The 23,232-nt window shown below is 42.9% G+C and overlaps 2 protein-coding genes across 2 annotated transcripts; one reads left to right on the top strand and one right to left on the bottom strand.

The window, feature by feature from the left end:
• The first annotated feature begins 4,229 nt into the window (after positions 1-4,229).
• Positions 4,230-17,602, top strand: LOC118406425 (43 kDa receptor-associated protein of the synapse-like). The gene is made up of 7 exons (XM_035806475.1): positions 4,230-6,030; positions 11,194-11,292; positions 11,731-11,853; positions 12,511-12,564; positions 14,811-14,906; positions 15,721-15,824; positions 16,221-17,602. Exons 1-7 carry the CDS (start codon positions 5,338-5,340, stop codon positions 16,297-16,299), a joined length of 1,248 nt encoding a protein of 415 aa, XP_035662368.1. The 5' UTR covers positions 4,230-5,337; the 3' UTR covers positions 16,300-17,602.
• Positions 16,724-22,454, bottom strand: LOC118406426. The gene is made up of 6 exons (XM_035806476.1): positions 22,142-22,454; positions 21,437-21,560; positions 20,167-20,295; positions 19,161-19,507; positions 18,542-18,742; positions 16,724-18,359 (listed from the first exon to the last, which is right to left on the bottom strand). Exons 1-6 carry the CDS (start codon positions 22,291-22,293, stop codon positions 18,155-18,157), a joined length of 1,158 nt encoding a protein of 385 aa, XP_035662369.1. The 5' UTR covers positions 22,294-22,454; the 3' UTR covers positions 16,724-18,154.
• Positions 22,455-23,232: the final 778 nt, after the last annotated feature.

Genomic DNA, 23,232 nt, shown 5'->3' with positions numbered 1-23,232 from the left:
AAGTCCTATCCATTCAATACTGTTGGTAAATGTAATCTCATGTTCCAACTCCAAGTACAATCCAAGCAGCATTTTTAGCTTTGCCAAGAAGATTACTATATTTTGTTAGCATTTGCATGCGTCTGTCTATGTGTGTAAACATCACAACTCGAGAATGCCTATACAGATTGTCTTGATATTTGGATACTGTCTGAAACATCTGACCGTTGCTTATTAGGACGAAGAAGTATTCACCCCATGCATCCCCCAAATCTGAACCTCAGTACATTGTACTACATAAAATTGATGAAAATGTGTCTTCATAAGCTTGAAATGACAGATTCAAAGAGGAAAATCATCCAAATTGGCTCCCAAACAACAAGTGGGAATCTTTTGGGATGGAAAAAAAAGTTATTAAACCTGGGGACAGCCCTGACCAGGATAGCCTTCTCTTATGAGGTCATTGCCCCCTCTCACCCCCCACGACTTACCAGTTGTTATGGTCAGTTCCACCCGCCCGGCCTCTACCATCTTCGATTGAAGTTCGGAGCCTAACCTCTGCTTGGAGAGTAGACTTGATACACATTTGTCAGGACGAGGCGCCAGAGACGCTCATCCGTCGTGAATGACGGGAGAACCACGAATGCTACCGTAGGATCTGCTTGGAGAATAGTCTGACAATGTGTATCTGCTTGGTGCTGAGTTGATTAATTGAGAACAATAAATGCAGGCCCTCCCAGGTCCCTGAGATCTGTCTGGCCAGAAACACAGCACAATGTGGACATGTCATCTCTCTATATATCTAGTTAGCTATAGCTCACTCGCTATTGTAGCATTTGGCGGACAGCGGTGTTTTTTGCCTGCGGGCGAGACCCACGTCGCACGCCGCTAGCGCTCCGGCCATGCCTGACCGTCCCACTACCATCATGACAGTCCAAATAAAACCAAGATGCTAAGGAGACTATCGACTATGGGAATCCATCCATCCGGGACCACCAGGCTGGTGTGGACATGTCATCTCTCTATATATCTAGTTAGCTATAGCTCTGGCTATTGTAACATTTGGCTTAATCTTTACTCACGGTCCTGCCAGGCTCCTCCCTCCGGCGTCAGAAACACGAACACCGTCACCACGAGGGAAAACTCCTCGGAAAACATGTCTGATTTTTGGAGGAGCGATCTCAGAGCACGCTTTCTCTCTGTGGAGAGGCGTCCGAATTTGCTTCGCCTTCCATTTTATTTGACAACAAAGCATACCCCTGCGCAGTAAAATGATTATGTAACTGCTATGTATAATGTACTGTAAAAGGGATAATATTCACGAGGGTTATATTTTCGGCTTTTTGTTGCAGTGACATATCTACCGCGGATTTCCCCCCGTCTTTTGCATACATCTTGCGACCTCATGGTCTAAAGCGCGAACTTAAAACCACTGCGAACAACCCATTTGCCCCCTATCGCGAAATTAAATCCGCACGAATATTTCCCCGTTTACGGTATGATGATTGGCCAAACTGGGCGTGTGCGTTTCTTCGACACGATTCAATGATTTTTAGTTCTATTATGGTGTCTTTATGTACCAGGGGCACCCATACGGTGTTATGTACAAAACATCATTCAGGGACATTCAGGTGTACACATGTGTTAATAACTCTACGTTTGAAATTAGAGAATTTTGTTAAATTTTTATCTTCCTGACTTGGAGATACCTTGCATACTTTTATTATGTGCATATTCCATACATTAATTGAGTAGAAAAGCCTGGCAGTCAGATGTACATAGCTCAGAACACTGACAACGCCTGTCAACACTAATTTTGTACATCGGGGTTATGTTTTGAGCTCTACCCCCTCTCTCTCTCTGTGTGTGTGTGAGTGAGTGTGTGTGTGTATGTGTGTCTGTGAATGTGTGTGTGTGCGCGCGCGCGCGCGTGTGTGTGCGTGTGTGTGCGCGCGCCTGTGAATGTGTGTGTGTGCGCGCGCCTGTGAATGTGTGTGTGTGCGTGTGCCTGTGAATGCGCGTGTGTGTGTGTGTGTGTGCGTGTGTTTGTGTATATGTGCCTGTGTATATGTGTTTATGTCTGTGGGCGTGTATGTGTGTGTATGTACGCGTGCCTCTGTCTGTGTGCGCGTGTGCCTGTGACAGGATGTGTGCGTGTTGAAAGTAAAAAAAAGAAACATCACGCTTATCAAAAAGACTAAGGGTATCAAACACGCGCGCCACATTGCACTACCACTAGCTACTTCATAAAACATCATGTTTCACCGCTATTGCGGATGACAAAAGAGCAAGAAGCATATTCTTTATATGTAAGAATTTGAAATTAGGGATGCATTGGTAGCTGTATTACCGGTAACATGCGCCATCTCATAAGGTTTTGAGAGAATTAACAAAGGTGGATTACATAACATGAATGGACACATTGTCACGCACAGGTAACCTTCTCATTGACAGCTTCAGCCAGCTTTCAGTATCTTTTGTCCAATGATGTCAGCATTATTATCTTAGCCTTGGAGCAGCACAAAGGATCACATCATGTATCTGTAATCATCTTTTTTACAAATCAGCAGAATATAGCATTTTGGTAACAGATGAATGAATACTCTGTACAACATTCAACCTCCGCATCCTGCCAAACTCTGATAACAACTCTACATCGGAACAAACATGGAACCGGCCCAGCAGGAATTTCCAGAAACCGACAACAATAAGACACTGCAATTTTGAAGATAAGATTGGTTTCGGTTACTTGGTGATGCGTTGCAGTTCTCCATGAGATCGCCTGTGAGCACTTTTTTTCACAATTATAAGCTGCAGCGCTCACATCGGTCCGTGGTCTATGCATATATGAAACACGGTGCACTCTCACTGTACTTGCGTCAAGCATACGTCAATGCAGGGTTCGTTCACTGAGTCACTGTTTTGTTATTTTGACGCAAGTGCACTCTCACTGCACTTGTGTCACGCTTGCGTCACTGCAGTGTTCGATGGATACTCAACGAATTTCAGATATAGAAATGATTTTTCTTACTTTTTTTGTGTATTCTGCCGTCTGCTAGATCATTATTGTTAGGCGTATTATGCCTGAGGCTTATGTCCCATTTTCAAAACGGGGCCCGGTCGGGATGTTTGCGGAAACGAAAAATAAAGGTGTTTACAAAGGAATATTAGTCTCTACCAGACTCCGGATCACTGGAAAAATCGTAGAAATGGAACAAATAGAGGAGTGAGCCGGCCAGAGGAATATAACCGGCCAGGGAACAGCACGCGACGGAAAGCAATAAAAGGGTAACTTAGCCTCTTCACACCTATTAGATAGCGATTAGTGGACATCAAACAACATGCCGGGATTCTACAGACTCCTAGGATCGCGTGCTGTTCCCTGGCCGGTTATATTCCTCTCCCGGCTTACTCCTCTATCTGTTCCATTTCTACGATTTTTCCAGCGATCCGGAGTCTAGGATCGCGTGCTGTTCCGAATTCCCTGGCCGGTTATATTCCTCTGGCCGGCTTGCTCCTCTAGTTGTTCCATTCTACGATTTTCCAGCGATCCGGAGTCTGGTAGAGACTAAAGGAATATACACAAAATCAGTCAGTCAGTTTACAAAGTATGCTCCTGATTATTTTTTTTTACGTCATGTGTGATTTTTTGCTTTTCCTATATATATATATTTTTCGTTTCCTATAGCTACCCGGCCGGGTCCCGAGTTGGAAGTGTGACGTCGACCTTATGCCTAGGTCACATTTCCAAACCGGGACCCGGCCGAGATGTTTCAAGAAACGAAAAATTTAAATTTGTACCTAGAAATATGCACAAATCACTCCCATGAATTCTTATTTTGACATCTTGTGTAGTTTGATGTCTTTTGTATCATACTTTTCGCTCCCGAAATCTGCCCGCCCGGGCCCCGGTTTGGAAATGTCACATAAGCCTAACCCTGAGAAGTTGGAACAAAATACGCGGACTGTAGAATTTTTTTAATGATAACATTTGCCATTGGAATTCAGTTCAGTTCAGTTCAGTTCATCCTCATATAAGGTGCAATACTAGCTGGTAACTGTACGGAACCTAGGCCTACGTACCCTGGGAGCCAGACAGGACCGGGTAGCTAGTGAGTTTTGTTCGGGGACTCAAGGCAGTCAGCCCGCAGATCTCACATTAGTGCTCCGGGGGAGTTTAAGCCTGAAGGAGAAGGGTAGATAAACTGTCCTAGCTGCCCGATCCCGGCTGGCTCCCAGGGTAAGGCCTACGTAACATTGCCGTCGCGGGTTACCGCATTTAGTGAGCATCCCTCGGGAATGCCATGTTTGTTTACCCCCGTGTGTCCGCTTCCAGATGGCTCCTGTCCTCTCCAGTCAGCGCAGCGCTCTTTCCGCGCGTTTCTGGCGCCATTCCAGGCGCCGCTGCTCCCAGGGCCCCGGCTCAAGTGGCTCAACACGCCCGAGGCCGTGCCTGACGGATCCCGACACCACCTCCGAGAGACGGACGGTCGTGAAATGTGTCGACCTCACGGTGTTCAAGGTCAAATCAAAAATGGAGGATGGTGACTGAGTGAGGTACGGAGACATGCTGGTTTGTTTATAAGGGGCGGCCTTCGGTAGCTGGAGTGTTTCTGTGTGTGCCTTACGGTCATTTGGCAGGGGAGTTTGACAGGCAACGCGATCACAATACAGGATACAGCTGGAGGAAGGCTTCCGAGTCTGGAAGTCGGTCAGGGAGGTCGCCGCACGGCACGATACTTTCTCTGAACGTCACAACAGCCCGCGCGCCATGTCCCTCCTTCCCCACCGAAAGGGAAGGAATTTCGCTTGCAGTAATGCGGTTGGATTCTGAGCGATGATAGACATCTCAGCGCAAGCCGTCCGCGGGGAAATTTAGCCGATGCCAAATGATTTCTCCCCATCAGATGAGCTTCAGATGGTGAGCATTGATCAGCACAGCTCCGCTAGCTGTCCCCGTCACACACAGCGTGCTCGTGCTCGGGAAGCGGTCCCTAAAACTGACAGTATTTAACCTTACAGGGTCGGTCTTGTATTCCTGGTGTTGACAGGCAGTATTTACTGGCTCTTGCTGACGAGAATCTGATCGCGGGGTGCCAAATTTTAGCATATCCGGTTCCCGGGCACGAGAAAAACGCCGCTGTCAAAACTCTGTGCTCCACGGGTCGATTCCAGGTCGCCAAGCCTCGACCAAGTTTTGTCTCTCTCTCTTGCCAGTACAGTTGGTGTAGACGACACTATGACAGTGCCAGAGAGTAGACGGAGAGGAATGCGTAGTCACAGCTAAAGCTAGAGAAAGGGGAACTGGTGGTGAAGGATTGCTGAGATCAGTCCCGGAGTCAAGGCGCGAGGACCGCCATGGGTCAACGGGCGGTGAAACAACACGTGGAGGAAGGTCTCAAACACTACGACGCTCACAACATCGACGCCGCCATTACCAAATGGACCAAAACTCTCCCCAAAATCACGGAACCTCGCCTGAAATTCCGAACCCTGGGCTACCTCGCCTCAGCTTGGGACGAGGTGGGGAAATACAGAGAGATGCTGAAGGCATCCATACAACAGATAGACGTGGCGAACTCTATGGACGCGGACGAGTTCCGGGAAGAGGCGTATCTCAACATAGCGCGGAGCAACGAGCGGTTATGCGAGTACGAAAAGGCCATCGCGTACTGCAAACATAGCCTCAACAACGCTTTTGTGGGGCGCAGGCGGAAGCACACGTTCGGACGGTTTTACCACTGCATGGCGAATGCCCACTTGGGTCTGAGCGAGTTCTGCACCGCGTTAGAACACTTTGAGAACGCGCTGTCCTATTCCCAGACCTACGACGATAGAGTGCTGGAGTGTAGGACTTTCCTGAGCGTAGGGGGACTGTTTTATCAGCTGAGAGACTACGAGAGGAGTCAGTATTTTTACGGAAAGGCGCGTGAGATCTTGGGGGACTATGGAGCGAGGTGGAGCTGGAAGATGGAGACAGTGTGCAGCTTGAACATAGCCATGGCGCAGAGGAAGATGGGACGGCTCACCGAAGCTATGGAGTCTTGCGAGGTAATAATGATTATTTGTTGTTTTATTTGCAAAATCATGCCCGAAGGCTAATTTGCGTGTATAGTCACGAAGACTAGAAAATAGTGTGATACATCACACTATGCTAGTGACTAATGAACTACTATATGGTACAATTTTATAGTTTGCTATTTAATACCATTGTCGGGTTTGACTTCTTCCTCCATGGCAGTGGTTAATGAACTGTCCCACGCTCCGCATAATGATTGGATTTTGCGCTTTTAGTAGAAATGTAGTCATTTAAACTAATGGTAAAAGCTCGGTGAAAGTGTGAAATAATTTACATTGGTGTATTATTGCAGCCACTAGGTACCCAATTTAAGTAATAAGGCGGTTAACGTGCTCGAGGCACCTCCTCCAACACGGGACCACCATTTTACGTATTAACTTCCGAAAGACGAATGCAATCCCTTACAACATATATAAACTGAACGTAACGTTATAAATTCAATGTGAAAAATTGTAACATTTTCACTTATTATTGAGGAGGGGCGTGAGGATGGCAATATTTACAGCTAAAGTAGATATTTTGCACTATCGTTGAATTAGATGACAAATAGTTTCAAGCGTTCACCTATACAATAACATTTTGTTCAAGGCTGAGAGTGAGATTTTATACCACAGGAAACGATATCCGTGTTTTGAGACCATCCCTTCATCTTGCTTGCAACGTCTTGAGATTTTTCCGACAGTCGTTGCCAACACGCCCCCAACTGATTTTTACCACAGACACCCCTCAGTTTATAGACATGAAGCCGAGAAGCTTGCCTGCGCAGGCCTAGCCTGGATGGCAGACTGTTCCCAGGGCCTACACAGCCCAACTCCTCGGCTCTAGGGTCAACATGCCCTCAAGTTCTACAGCATGCACCTGAGTTAGACCGTGCTCGATAGATATTATTGAGATCGGGCCGAAGTCTGGTATCCAGGCTAGTGTAAGTCCTGCAAACAGTCTGACATCCAGGCTAAGCAGAAATGTGGGGACGGCACAACACTTGTACTTGAAGACGGCCTGGACTATGTAGGTCCCGAACCATCCTGTTACCCAGGCTAGGTCTGGGTTTAATCATGCCGATGCGCACTGTTAACATTTTTCCGTGCAACTGATAGTGGGAATGTTTCCCCAGATGATTGACGGATAATGGACTGTTTACTGAACCTCCTGACTCCCCGGTTGACCCGAAGGCCAAACCAGAACATAGTACCGAATTCGTCACATAGCATACGAGCCTTCGGTTTGTCTTTCGACGAGACGTGTCCTCTTCTTTTATGCGAAGAGGACAGCTAATAAGATATTTCATAACGCTACTAAAAAAAAGGATTTGTTGACGGAGTAACGGATTATTAGCTAGTTGCTTGACGTCTTTATCCGGATAATCCGAGATTTAACAAGTTGTTGCACTCTGGCTTATTTACGAGTCAAGGTCAGACTAGATAGATGTACGAAAAGTCAAAGGTTACGGGGAGGGAGGGGGGGGTCAATTATGTCCGTAAAACTGTAACCTGATACTCTGACTAACCAGTGAGTGGTCACTGGATCAGACCCATTTGAGGAGTTTGCCTTACATGTTACGTCTAATTTGAATTAACCACGTACCGGAATCGCTTTAAACCATGGACCATTCAATTTCTTTTTTTGCTAACGTATCGATAATCTTAAAGATTGAGATATCTCAACAACAAAAAAGATTGAATTTTCATTATTCTCTATTAAGTGTTAATGGGTGTGTCTAATTAAAGCAAACCAAAAGAAAAATTCTCACTTAGATTTCGATAAAATTCTGGTCTGATATGCCGCTGAAATTGTTTACATAGTCCTGACCTAAAAAAGGGAGCAGGAACGAAAAGCGTATCCGGCATATGTACACAGAAGTCGGACTTTCCAAATTTGAAAAATTCTCACAAGCTAGAGCTTAAAATGCCTTTAATCTAAATGCTAGTTAGAACTTTGTCTAAATATAGATAAACTTCATTTGGGTTTTTTCCATTTCATCCATTTGTACAAACATATCGTCACTTGGGCGGTTTTTAATGTGCCCGGCGTACATAAACATTAAACAGAGGTTGAAATCGAGTAATGATAACGTTAAAGATATCACACAACGACTCAAACAAACGACGCATTTGTTGTCCTTTTGTTTTGACTATAGCCAGCTTTTAACTTGAAGCTATCCGATAGAGCGACAATTGACAGGAAGGTAAACATACATGACGTTATCAACATACAAAACGTCGATCACTTCGTCTCAGGGATTAGTCTACTCTACTCTGAATGCTGTACTAAAACGGGAGGTTTGTGAGGCTGTCAAGAATTTGTTACGCACCTATCAGTGCAATGCACACCGGGGATAGTGGGTTAGCTCAACGGCCCGCGTAAAATTGCGTCTGAAATTGCGATTTTTTTAAAATTTCCAAAAAGGCGCAGTTCGCAATATGACACAATTCGACATGAATTTTCACAACCTAATATGTACTTCATGATAACTTAATTACGCTGCGTCAAGTATCATAAGTGAACATTCTTTATCACTGCAAATCTCATTTTGATGCGCTCCCGACAATTTGTTTTTCATTCAGCGGCAACGCTGCAATTTTCGCCGTACGCCTTTCTATTCGTATGGCGCATATGTTCCATGATTATATGAAATATGATCAAATTATACGTAGTGCTGATATAAGATTGGATCATTTGCAATGCTGAAAATGCTAAATGGTCTCACTCCGATTTTGTCTGTAACAAAATAACCTATGTACCCATCATTTGTTCATTTTTTAATCATGTTAACCTTGTATTTGACTTTGAAATCCCCCTGCATATAAGGTTACTTATATGGTTACCTACTAGCGGGGACAAATCGGATTGTTGCTTTGAAGGCGATGAAGACAAAATCATGCACACACATTTTCCCAGACCATGGGACCAAATGAAACACACGCTGTATTTTCTACTTATCTATTATATTTTTTTCTTTCTTCAAGAGTTCTTTTGCCTTAAGCTATATTAGTTGTTTCTTTCATCACAACATTGCACAATTTTGACTCTTCCAAAATATGTCCATTGACAGCTAAACTGTATTCATTTACGTTAATTTTTGTATTGGTGACTATGACTTTTAGGAGAGATTATCATAATCAACCTAATCTCACCTCACAAAGATCCTGAAGGTAAAACCACAGCATGCCCGGGACATAAGATACAAAACAGGAAGTGCCGCTGCCATACCATGAAAAGCCGCCAGTAGGTACCCCAAAAAAAAGATATTTACCTTTGTCTTCTGAAAACCAAAACGCCCCCAAACCAAATATCATGTATAGCCTATTATTGCTGGCCTAAATTTCCATACACATAGACACATAATAAATATGAACAGACGCATAAACTGGTCAGTGAAAACAAGACCCCCACTTTCACGCAGATAACAATGCTTGAAAACAATTTTCAACCGAACTGTACCTTACCTGACTGGTACCATTCTCCGTAGTGAGTGACCTTTGGCTCAGTGGTTAACAAGCGAAAGTACTGAGTCAGCAGTCACTACGGAGAATGATACTCAAGCTAAACTGTACCCTCATATGTTTAATATGTTACTATCATATCCTGCTGATATATCTGCCTATGCCGGTCAATTTATATATAACTCATTTAAAAAACGAGACAATATTATACTATCATGAACCAGCACATAATGCTAGCCTGATTGTAAATATTATACACCATGTGTAAAATAGATTAGTCTCTTAGATTTTTAGATACTAGTAACCCATGTAGTTAAACTGTTCTGTATGTATTGTATGTACAAGTTGCCAAACACTGTATCCTCTACAGTTGTCGTGCAATAAAGTTCTTCTTCTTCTTCTATTTATCAACTTCCATCCCCTGCTTTAGCATAATTAGTGATCTCCCCCCTGCTTGTGACGCCTGCCATGTGGCATCGCGCCCATGCATCCCCAGAAGAATGTCTGTGCTGTAACAGTGCCGCGGGGCCCGGGCCGGCTCTGGTTACAAATATTTATAAAACTATCACAGCAGATGGTTTACATGTGGCAGGACATTGCCATCATGTCCAGATCCATTTTTTCGTTCTGATTATTTTGCAGATTTATACATCATATTCCAACCAGGTAGTTTGCAGACTATGTACTAGAACTAGAACTACAAGTACTAGAATTTTATGATCCTTGATGAACTACAATTTCAAACACACAAAAAATTGGACTTTTCCAAATTTTGGACTGATCGACTTCAGACTACACAGTCTGCTTCTGAGACTTCACGTTATTTGGTATAGCACACATGACTCTGTGAACAGTGGATCATAAGTTGCAGATAGAAGTCAATGGCGCTCTGATTACTAGTATCCAGAATGACATCTATCAACACAGATGAACTTCCAAGTCATCGTTTCATGATATTGCGTTTTGATTTTGTTTCTGTGACTGTGTATGTAAATGTTTGTATGAAATTTTCGTTTTCTTCGGAATCTTCCCACTAAATGTTTCTCTTTTACATTCTCTCATTGCAAAACGGGAAAATAAAGAGGATCCTACTATAACTTCACCAAACGGAGGGAGACAAATGAGTAGAGGGCTACCCCTGAACACGCCCCTCCGCCCGCCCCGATCATACAAGGTGTCGCCTAATTGTAGGCATCACCATAAACAAACATACACATGGCGGTTGTGCCTGATCAAAGCAGAGTGATTTTCTGGGCTCCTGAAGGAATCCATATGGGTGGTTCTACTTGTAGTGTATGGGGATTTTAAAGTTTAGAAGCCCGTAGGCATACAGTACTCTCTAGGCTTTGGCTGTTTGTTTTGGCTGTTTGTTGACGGTTTTTTAAGGCGTTTTATCGGGCTTTCTATTTTGTACCGCGGCCGCGAGACATCAACAAAACGGTACAGAATAGAATGCCCGATCAAAACGCCTGAAAAACGTTAAAAACACCACATGACCAACCATTTGCTGGACAAATTCAGTTTTTTTAATTTTTTTTAATGAAATGGCAAAATGGTTTTCCTCTAGGTCCAGTGTTTTGAGATCAGGGATAACCCTTGATAATAGCCTCCGGCTAGTTGTACCACAGCCGAATAACTGAAATCAAATCAAATCAAATCTGTAGGGCTAATTCTTCCCCGTCTCATTCCCAGGATGCCATGAAGATAGCCCTTCACCAAGGCGACCGGCCGTCCCAGGCAGAGTGTCTCAGGTGCTTTGCGGACATTCACAGAAACAGGGGCGACATAGAGGTACATCCGACTTTCTTTCCTTTTCTGGGCTTAGCTGATACTAGTGGCCTTGCAAATACTTCATCCGAGAATTCTTGCAAAAGCTGCAACTCTTCTGAAGCAAGGTTGAACGGTAATTTCGAAACAAAAAACTTCACAATTTTTTTAAAAGCCCAACTCCAGTCTTTGTCAAGAAATTAGCAATCCACCGCTTCTGTGGCGCCACGTTAGATTGAATACATAGAACACGTGACTCGGTTAGCAGTGAATCATAAGTTGCAGAAAGTAAACGGCGCCTCTTTGGAATTAGACAGCAAAAAATTAGACTAAGTCGGATTTTTATGATGGAAACTTCCACTTTGCTTCTGAATAACTTATACCGAGACATATGGACTTAAAAGCGAACACTGACAATAATCATTATGAACATCAAAGCTAATGTTATATTTATGATTTCAGCGCGCCTATCCCAGATATGAAGCCTCCCTAAACATCATGGTAGAAACTGGAGACCGTTATGGACAGGTGCAAGTGCTGTCGGGAATGGCCAAGGTGCTGGTCATGAACAAGCAATTTGAAAAGGTTGGTAAATCTACCGACGCCCCCCCCCCCCCCCCCCCCTGTACATTGTGCTACATTCCGTTGTTCCGTCATTTGACGATACTTTTCATCAATCGTCTCTAAATTGATGGCACAACACACACACAGGTTACGTACTAGTCAAGTTTGGCTACTATTTTGTTTCTGTTGCAATAAGATGTCTGTCAGAAATTTCCCAGCATTTTATGTTCAGATGCGGAACGTTACATGTAACTTATGACAAAAGTGTTTGAATAATAACTTCAGCAACAAAAACCAAGACTTACGACAGGCGAAGACGTTGTGTGAACCTTGAGATTTCGAACTACCTGAAAGATAAGCAAGAAGAATAGGTTTCAAAAGAAGAAAATTTTGCTTGAGTCTCTCCAGTGAACAATTGTCATGTCATAGGTCATCCTAGGTCAGAGGGCAAATTCGATAGATGATTTGATTACCCGCATTTGTCTTAAAATGTCAGATTACAGTGCAATTATTTTTCTTACAACACCAGGTCTTTGATGTTCAATTCCCTTTGAAGCGTCTGTTTCAATCAACTGTTTTCAGATCTGTTGTACATTGTCTACTTTTTAACCTCCTTGCTATAGCAGTATAGCTTAACGTTATTTTCTCTTAGGTTTTGTTCTTGCTTTTTCCCCACAGGGTATGGAGATGAACAAAAAAGCTTTGGAACTTGCTCTGGCCATAGGTAACAAGGTGAGACAACAGCATTCTATTGAGGATACTGTATACATATCAAACGTTAAAATTCAGTTCTTCCACACCTTTGTATACACCTAGTCGGTACGATTACCAGTCTGGGAATCAGGAATGTTTTATTTTGTAGATTGGTTACTGCTTCGTTTCAAATACAAAATCTAAGTTTTAGACAACAGATTTTACACCAATCATTGCTCAGATGCATACTTGTAACCTATGACCAAAGTGTTTGAACAATTAACTCACCAACAAAAACCAAAGGTACTCATCGCATCCCTTCTGAATACCATCCCACGGAACTTCAGATGTTGGTCTTATATAACCGCGTTCTACACAGTCCATCGAGGAGCTAGATAACGCAGCATTAACGATAGCGATAGCCGCCTTTGAAGGATCGGTGCTACACTCTTTAGATTTTTCCTTGCCACGAACAGAAGTGAGCGGTGTTTTTGATTGTATTTATATCCAGCTTGTATGCTTTGATAGATAAGTATAATCAGCCGAACGACATGATTTGCGACGAAAGTGATAAAAACTGCCGTTATCCAAATACACCAGATTTCTGAAGACGCTTTGAAGCATCGCCAATCACAAGAATTATCAGACGTATGGTGTTATCTCTTGGTCGGTCGTAGCTTCATCAGAACATCTGGTGTGGTGCCACATTCCACGGCACGATCCTGTCATCGCCGCTTAGTTTTGAAGCGAGCTACATTTGATCACGTTTGCTTCGAAGGAATCGTCTGGATATTTGTGGCAGCGAGCCTAGATGATTTAGTGCAACGTATTTTACCGGAATACCAGATGTAGACTTCTGTGTGTTGAATCTCTCTCCCACCCCCCCACCCCCCCCCCACCCCCTCTGAATGTGTAATGTGGTATCATCGTCATCATCATCATCATCATCATTATCATCGATCGACGTGCCTGCACACGACGAGGTTATAACTTTAACCAAGCCTTACGGGGTGATATACCCTTTCGCTGGCTAATTATGAGACGGGTATGCGCCAGGAATGGGGTAAATCACCGTATGGCTGATACGAGACGGAGGGTCGTCAGGCCTCAACCCGAGTGCTTTGTAGTGGCAGAATATTTTGCACCATCGCACACAGAGGCATTTCCGTAATTGTAGAATAAGACTGTTAAATGTCCCTACAAATGTTAGGTCATGATCATAACTGTCTGAAGGGAGATAAAACCATGAGATAAGCTGATCGACCTATAGGTAGCCTCCACTAAGCCTTCCTACGTGGATACGCGGATCGTAGAACTCGGTCAGAGTTCTAAGGTTCATGTTCCTCTCCGGAGGCCTGTGGTATCTCGGTACGTTCTTTGAAGTCCACCGATCGATATCTAATAGGTGCCAGGTAGCCCAATAATCTTTTATTGTCGACCAACTCATCTTGGTATCAAAACACCACTGGCAAATTATTCTCCACATAATAGCCAGCTTAGTCAGCCTGGTCCTTCCTTGGCCTGTTGTCAGATCTTGAAAGATAAGGGGAATGGCAAATTACCCTAAGAAAAGATAGAGCGGCGTGTGTCTTGATTAGGGAGATTCATGAGTGACTAGAAGATACCAGGCGCCTTGCCACTTAGATTGGCAAATATCTGAGATACTGGTGAATTCTGAACGCCTGGCACGAGATTTCTAAAGAGCGATGTTATCCTGTTATCAGTCATAAACTCTACAGAAAATTATTTGATGCGAATGGACAGGTATTTAGACTTTGGGTACCATTATACTAAATTTAACTATACATTCATTTTAAAACATAGCTTAATAAATAAAAAGACAGGCGACACACATTTTGGGAATATTTGGAGATTTGATACTTTTTGTCATCAACTACCAGGGAAGTTTCGTTGGGAGCAGCAATGTGAAACCTTTCAAATCCAACAGATGATATTTTTATTTTTCTGATATCTTGACATCCAATTTTTTCACATCTTACTGCTCGCTATCTAGAGGTTGGTATTGCGATACCGCAAACTTTTCTGAAGAAAAAGTATGTCAATATCAATCCTATGGCACTGTCTTAGATTAAGCTATAGATTCACCTAAGGTGCGTCATTTCAATGACTCAGTGAATTCAGCTATCATCATCATCCAATGACACATGGTAAGATTCAGCTATACTAAGTCTTTCATATCTTTCAAACCTTGATCACTTATCAATAATGATTCAATGCTAAAACCATGTGTGAGCGTTGTTCTTCAACTCAGTCCTCTTTTGCAGCTTTCCCTCCTCAGGGCCCACTTCCGGTTGGAAATGCTGTACCGGTCGCTAGGGGACTTCCAGCAGATGCGAGAACACGTGGTGAAATACACACAGGTTAGGTAAAATCTATAGCCTAGAGGCCTGACTGTTTCCAGTGCCTACACATTCCAAGGCCAACATTGCCCCGGGGAACTTTTACCACAGAGCCCCCCACCCCTCCCCCTAACACTCTGATAAAATTTGGGGGGGGGGGGGGGGGGGGGTCTGCAGTAGAATTGAGGGCGGCATATATCATATATGCATATCGGCCCTGAAGAACTGAAGCCGAGAAGCTGACCTGTGTAGACACTGGAAACAGCCTGGCACCCAGGCTAGGTCAAATCGAATGTAGAAATGTACATTTTACATCTGAGCTGGAAAAACGCTATTTCTGTCCATTGTACAGTTGTGGAGATGTTCAAAATTGTTCAAATTGCCAGTTTGTTAACGTTCTACATACGCATCTTCTTAACCTGACTAAATATAACGTTACTCTCGGACGGAGGTTAGTCCCCGGTTGTTTTGGACGTTTTTAGGCGTTTTTATCAAGCTTTCCATTTTGTGCCGTTTTCGTCTTGTCCGTCGGCCAAACCTCAATAACAGCCGGGGACGTAGCCTCTACCAGGCTCCACAGGTCAATGGAAAAAAAAATAGTAGAAATTGGTCAAATAAGGCAGAAACACGCCAGATGAGTTAGATGGCCGCGGAGTTTGATCGCAAACTTCTCGACCATTTTTCCTCTGGCGTGTTTTCTGTCTTATTTGGCGAATTTCTACCCGTGACCCGTGGGGCTTTGTAGAGATTACTGGGGACGAATCTTTGATTTGAGAGAAGGTTATATCAAGATAAGGTTTTATCACGTGGTAAACGAACCGTGTTCCTGCCCCAGGCGCTGGAGGCGATGGAGCTGTACTGTGGGGCCTGTGGGGACACGTACGGGGAGAAGCCGGACAGGATCGAGGCTCTGCCCTGCTCACACATATTCCATTCCAGGTGAGGAAACGTTTGAACCGGAAGTAGTTGTACACGGGTCAGAGTTGACGTCACGACCTGTAGAACTTCAGTTAAGTGCTGAGGCATGAAATATTGTTTCTTTGTCATGATATAAAAATATTTTCCTGTACTTTATCAAGCTTCTTAGCTTTGGGCACTTTTGGGAAGGACTTGGACAATTGCAAATACTTTTTATGTGTATCTTCAGGAAGATTGCAGTGTCATACTTAAGATATATTATTTCAGATGCATCTACATGGTCAACTCTAGTAGGTAACATTTCTTTAACTTTTTGTAGTATAATTATGGCTGCCAGGCCAAGGCTAAACCGTTGTTTTGTCTCACGGCAAGGTAAATGACTTGAAGAAAGCTTTTAAGATATGTCTATGTTCACAGATGCGTGGAAACAACGCTACAAAAAACAACTGGCTGTCCAGACTGTCGTCGCGTCATGCTGCGGCCTGTGTATGTCTGAGGGGCAAAAGGACGTCCAGTTGTTCTTTTAAACATTTGATTCGAATCAAACAAAAGAATGGTGCTATTTTGTATCATGTCGCTAGAGGCGCTCGAAAGCGGTCGTTGACTGACACATTGCAAGAAAGGAAAGTTTAATATACGATTGATTTTGGGAAAAAAAGTTGAGAAAATGGATTTTATAGATTTATACTTCTACGAAATAAAGTCAACGGCCGCGATCGCTGATCTGTATAAAAGCGCCATCTAGCGATATTTATCATCAAGGTCCTACAGTGACCAATATCATGTATGACGACGTGGAAGTTAATTTATTGTTTTCTTATCGTTGATTGTACTGGCTGTTATCAAGAATATGTTTTAATTCTTACGGTCTAAACGTCAGATGCAATAAACAAGAACAACATCAAACAGGCGACGCATACTCAAAGGCAATTCCTTGTATTGAAAGAGGAGCTTAGATTTGAATTTCTCTTCAATTCACGGAGAAACAAAGATTAGAGGAACGGACTCAGTCTTTGAAATCTTTATAGTTATTTTGAATACCGTATATTCGGTATACTGATTTTGTTAACAGAAGCAGTTAGTTTATTTTGATGTACATGTATATAGCTAGCAGAGGTCGACTTTCGACAGACATTTTGAACCGTCTCATGGACGTACGTTGGTTTTCGTTCGGTTTGATTAACATATTACCTTATTTACCAATGATTTACACGCTGACATCTATCTTTCCGTTATTTTGAACTTTCGTTATTGACAGACATTTGACATAAATTTGATTCAAAATTTTACCTGTCTTTATCTTGACACTTGGACATTCTTTGAAAGACAAAAATATGGAGAATTTTGCCTGATTGCGCCTCTTCTCAAATTTAATCTTCAACCAATAAAGATAAGCAATTCATATTCATTCTGTTGAAGATTTCAATTGATTTACCAAATACAAATGTAACGCATCTGAAAAGGGCACTTATGATTTTGAGAAGGTCGACATGGGCAATCTTTCTTCATGGTATAAAATAAGTGTGTGAACTGTATATACAAATTGCTTGGTTCTATGATTTGGACCATGTTTATCGTGCGGGGTCAAAATAATGACCACACAAACCAATGTGTGCACAGTTTTCGTTTTTATTTACTTTTTAAGTAGTTCTGTACTATTGCTTTCATCAGTAATATGAAAAAAAGGAAAATACATTTCTTATTTGGTATAATGTACTAAATATCATTCTTGATATATTTAGCATTGTTTTGACTTTTCGTCATTTTTAGATGAGTATTTATTTATGGAACATTTCGCACCAGCAGCTTTGACTTGTCTTTAACAATAATTACAAATATAACAGTGACAAAATTCAGTATAGCGTAGCAGCTAGGAATCTACGAAAACTATTACAGGTAGGTCCAATATTGCACATTTTGCATCAATCGTTTAAGGTTGTTTGATGTAAAATAATATCATGAAACTTTCATCTGATGAAAAATCGTTGACAACATTAACACTTCGTGTTTAAACGAGACTTACTTGTATGACAAGAGGTTGCCTCGTAAATTAGGAATTTATTTAGATCCACAATTAGCTGTAAGAGCTATCCAATCATCCACAAGAATGATGTATAACAGACAAAGAGACCGCCTACATTTGAATATGTTCCCATCACACGGACAATTGGTCGTCAACAGTGTGGCATTTAACAGTAATACATTTAGCATAGAGAATTAAACTCTGATGCACGACGAAGAATTTTTAGAGAGCATCAGCCATATTTCTCCAGCTCTGAGATGGAAGACACGTGACCTGGGAGTCATAGCTTACACCGGTTACGCGATAAAGTTTCTGACCTGCTCATATCTTAGTTCCCTACCAAGTGTTTGATGATACCCTTGACTAAGTTAGAGAGCGAGTCTCTCTCCCGTTCGTACGCGTGCATGAGGGTCATGGTGGACGCCATGAAAACCAAGATGGACCCGAACGGCACGGTCTTCACGTGATGCCGCTGAGCCAATAGGAACATCCCATTCAGGAAGTGCGGAACGACGTACATAGACAGCTCTCGCCTGTTTAAGACAAACGGGTCGTCAGTTTTGCAATCGGGAATACCCGCTACTTAGAATAATTTCATCAAATTGAAAAATCACTAAATAATATCTGTCTTCTTTAAGAATTAACTGACAATTGTTTAATGACTCAGAGAAGATATGTTAATTTTTCAAACTTTGCGATTGTCCGGTTTTCTTACCTTCTCGAAGCCCGTTCGAAAAGCACGGAGAGGGCGCAGAGCACACCGGCGGCGAAGGGGATGTATCCGTCCGCCGGAGGAGGTTTGTGTTTCCAGTGACGTAGTACGCAAATGACGTATTTCGCAATCTGCACCAGAAACGTCAGGAAGGTGCCGGACCAGGCCGTGTTGATGAAGAGTGACGTCAGAGTATCTGTGGGCCTGAGAAAAGAAATGAAGCTATTATCATGACAATGAATGCATGAAACACCTTTATTCTACATAAAAGCCACGAATGGCTACCATAGCTAAGCTACAGAACGTTCAAGGTATGACAAAGGTATGGGCGCCTTTACCATCAGGACGGCTCGAGTGTTTGCAGTCACGTGACTATGCTGGGCGTCCGCCATGTTGGTGGACAAAAGACGCCATCTTGGATCCATGGTCTGCCCCAACATGGTGGCCAGAATTTCGCGAAATACATAAGATGTGTTGTGTCGGTGAAATGTTATACATTCAGGTAATAAGATACTCAATACAAACATCGCTACTAAAGCGACTGGATGAGTTTTGTAAACGGTCAGACATTTCTGACAGAATCGGCTATCTTTCGTCAGTGATCGTGTTGTCATGAACTCACCTTGATATAAGCTCTTTGTATTTGAAGAGCAAGACTGGGACAAGATTGATGGGCAGGTACATCTTAAAGAAGCTAGGCCAGCTCCTCAGCGTGTCCTTCAGGGTGTAGACATGACAGCTACCGGGGTGCATGTGTACATCGCACGGGACGAACGCCGTGCCCTCCCGCCGGAGGGTTTCGGCCAGCCCCTTGTCGGTCCAGCCGCGGGACCAGCGGAGGATGGAGTTGTAGTAGCCTACGGGGAGCAGCTCGGGGTCCAGGGCGGCGGCGTACACGATGAAGCCCGTGCAGAGGCAGAACACGCCCGTGTCCAGGTGTCGGACTCGCGGCAGGCGGCCTCGTCTTACCTGGGAATAAGTCAAGTCAAATTGTATTGCACAGCAGTTGTAACGGGTACAATGTCACGCAAAGTAATTCACATTGCATATTGTATAACACAAAAGGCTATAGTATGTGGAACATTAATCTAATACAGTACATGTAGATTCTAGGCTACATAATATCGAAAGTAGAAACAATGGAGAGCTGACTATCTAGTGAATAGATTTTTATGTTCATATTCTTAACTTTTTATTATGAATATATACCAAGTACTATTCGAGATCAAAGTTCTAGCCTGGATGGGCTCCTCTCCCTCGAGCGACAGAGAGAGCGAAATGAAGCTATAAAAGGCACCTAGGCTAGCAAAGTTCATCTGTGTTGGTAAATTTTGACGGGAGTTGAGCAATAATTTTCTTTCAAGACCGATAAATAAAGAAGGCCGAAAATTGTTTGAATGTTCTGCGAAATGTGGATAATACGTGAAATAATTTTTGTTGTTGACTAACAGTCCTGTTGTTACCAGTATCATCGCTGAGGAAAACGAGACAAACGTCCCCTACCCTTCTCCTACTTGGTGTAAAACTAAAAGATTTACACGTTGAACTATCCGTGGGCGAGAACTTCTTCCCAAGAAGCTTTCAAAGTGCACCTGTACCACAAAGCTTCCTATGTTCAGGAGACTTACCCAGGTACTCATGAAAGCGCCCGCTGCACGGGCCAACAGGAAGAGAGCGATGGTCCGCCGTCGTTTGCCCGACTCGATAAACATGGTCAGTCCTGCAATGGCGCCGGCCATGGTGCTGTTCGAACCATCCTGGGTAAAAAAATTATATCCGATCTTCATTTTATTCAATTCCTGAGAAGAAAACATATCAATGAACATTTGTGGATTTCAATGAAAATAAACCGGGTTTTGGTTCATAGATTTTGAAAATGAATTTGAGACGACAAAGTCTCATGTCATGATATACTGCAAATGCATACTTTTTACGTGTCTGCGCTTAAATTGGTATGTATTTGTATTTGCAAGTTGGGGGTTCAGAATTTAACTTTATCGAACGATTCCAAGGGACATTTGGTCATTCTTCTCCCCCCTACTTAAACGAATTCATTGAACTGTATAGTATAACGGCGTGGTATGCCATGTAGGCAATGTGGATTATTCAATATTTCTCTCCAAAAATGCCGATCTTTCTTTAAACAGTTTTTGTTAGTAATAGAGCAAAAGTCCACGATCGAATTAAATTGCCATGGCATGTAACATCAAGCTAATACAAACAAACATGTTTGCTTGCAGTGCCAGTTACTATTTTTGGCGACGACCCTTGTTCTTTACTACGTGCTGTTGTTGACCCTGGACTTTAACCCACCCGCTACATACAACCACGAAAGAACATAACCAAATAATGATGAAATCTGGTACTACTGTTGCATGAGTAAGTAATGGTACAATTGTTATATATCTAGGCTCCAATCACAGATTACATGTACGTTGACTACAAATTGTGAAAATTATACATTATGCAAATGGATTTGATAGGCCGATTATAGTAAATCAGTGTTTATTAGCCGCCAAAATTATATTATACTCATTCTGGCAAACAGACTACTCATTCCTTCTCATGACAGTAAAATTATCCCTTATGTATTTATCTTTACCCTCGCTATAGGTGGTATCACTTGGGGCACAGGTTCGGCACTGTGGGGTTAGGATTTACTCAAAGATTACTTAACGAATTTCAGAGATAACGAACGAATTTTCTTACTTTATGTGTAATTTGTTGTCTTTTAAGTCATACTTTTACGTATTAAGCAATATCTAAATTATGAATTATATAAAAAAATTGGCGAAAATAAAAACGGTGCCGCAGTGGATGAGCCCCGCTGTGTCACACCGTTGCCCCAAGTGCAGTGAGTTACAACCTTTAGTTAGCATGTTTACCCTAAGTACTCACCTTCCCAGGTCGAACCCTCCGTAATGTGTCGTGAGCCAGTTTGTAGACGGCGGGAAACGCTCCCAGGAACGCCGAGAAACGCAACGTGTCCACGGACAGGGCTTCGCGGACAACATGGCCGGGGCTGTGGGGAGAACAAACAAACGTATGGAAACTGTGCCAATATGTGATACCCCAGGGGGAGTCATTTGTTGAAATAAACTGAGAGTGCCGAGCAGGACATCTTGAGAACAATATCTTTCCTGCCTACCAGCCAATTTAATAAATATCGCACCACTAGGAAAGAATTCGAAGCTAGCTCACCTGAGGCACAGGTGATATCCTCCATGCGGCTTAGATATGTAGATAGTACCTGTCAGACTTTTCTCTTACCTCTACACATTTGTACTATACATATTCTGGTATGCAGGTTTACTTAGTTCATTTGTATCTAGTTGTCTGCATGTATAGACCTTACTAAAGCTGTTGTACAATTTGTTTTGTCGTTGAAGGTTTTATGTCTGGACTGTCTTGGCTGTGTCAAACAGAATTCTGCTGCCATACATAGTATCATGGCTGTTTAGACTTTTTAAATGTTGTTTTCAACTGTAGGCTGAGTGCTTTGTATACAGTCAGCTGTGGCAACGCCACGTAAAAGCAGAGAAGAAAACGATGTAAAAATGGCCTAACGATGCAAGGGAAACGGACGAACAAAGTTGCACCTACCTTCTGAAGAGTTTCCCGTTCACGACCGACAGTGCGATGGTCCCGCCTCCGTATAGCGCCAGTCCTGTCGCAGATCCTCTGACGAACCGCTCTAACGCCACTACAACAGTTCGCCCCTCCTCTGTCTCAAAGAAACTGTCCACCTTTGCCATATTAAACGATTCTTGTCGGCAAGTAGGGTGAGAGAATTAAGAACTACTGCCACGTCCGGTTAATAGCCATGTTCCTCTTAACTAAACGTTGTACTAAAGTTTGGCTTGACCTTACTGTGACCTTACAACACTTAAAGCCGTTCTGCAGAGTGTACCGTGTCCACATTCAGCATGACGTAGGATCGAAGTACGGGACCCTAAAGTAATGTCATTGACCGAGAGGTGACAAAGAAAGACATTGTGTGAACGCATATTATGCAGATAAGTTTTGTTACAGAATTATTCTTCGCTTAGTCAGTTTGTTCAAGTTCTTTGCGAGTCATTTTGGTTCGTCTAATCATCATTTTTGGACGCCTTTTGGCATTTTCTTTTTATTGGGCAATCCTTAAACCCCCTTGAACAGTCTTCTAATGGTCAGATCCAAACATATCTCACAGCTGACTCAATAGGCTATTACATCATTGCTTGCCATGTTTTCGCTAAACCAGGTCAAGGGGCACAGTGGGGGCTTCGAAAGTTAAATCAAAAGTTGAATCAATCTGTTGACAACATTTTGGTATTTGGAATTCAAGTGGACTTTCAGTATGAATCCTCAACTAAAAAGCACATAATTGGTTCAAACTCGTGTTTTATACTGTCTTCTAGGTTCGTGTCTTCTATTAAAGTTCGAAGACTGAAAACCCCTAAGCTATGTCTCCACAACCACGCCGAATCCTCGTGATCGTACAAAGAGCTGTTTGCCATGAGCCAACAAAGGCGGTGGCGACCTTAGTTAGACCAATCACAGCCGACCGGGGATAGTTTGACCGGGTTGCTTACCACCATGACTAGACTTTGGCCGATGCCATAAAGTGGTTGCGGAACAGTTCTAGTGGTGGTAAATTTCTGGACAGAAAGTAGAAGTTTGTTAAACACTAGGAGAGAGGCGAGTAGAATCAG

Source organism: Branchiostoma floridae, chromosome 19 (genome assembly GCF_000003815.2).
Source record: "Branchiostoma floridae strain S238N-H82 chromosome 19, Bfl_VNyyK, whole genome shotgun sequence".
Lineage (NCBI taxonomy): Eukaryota > Metazoa > Chordata > Leptocardii > Amphioxiformes > Branchiostomatidae > Branchiostoma > Branchiostoma floridae.
This window is presented reverse-complemented; position numbering and strand designations above follow the sequence as displayed.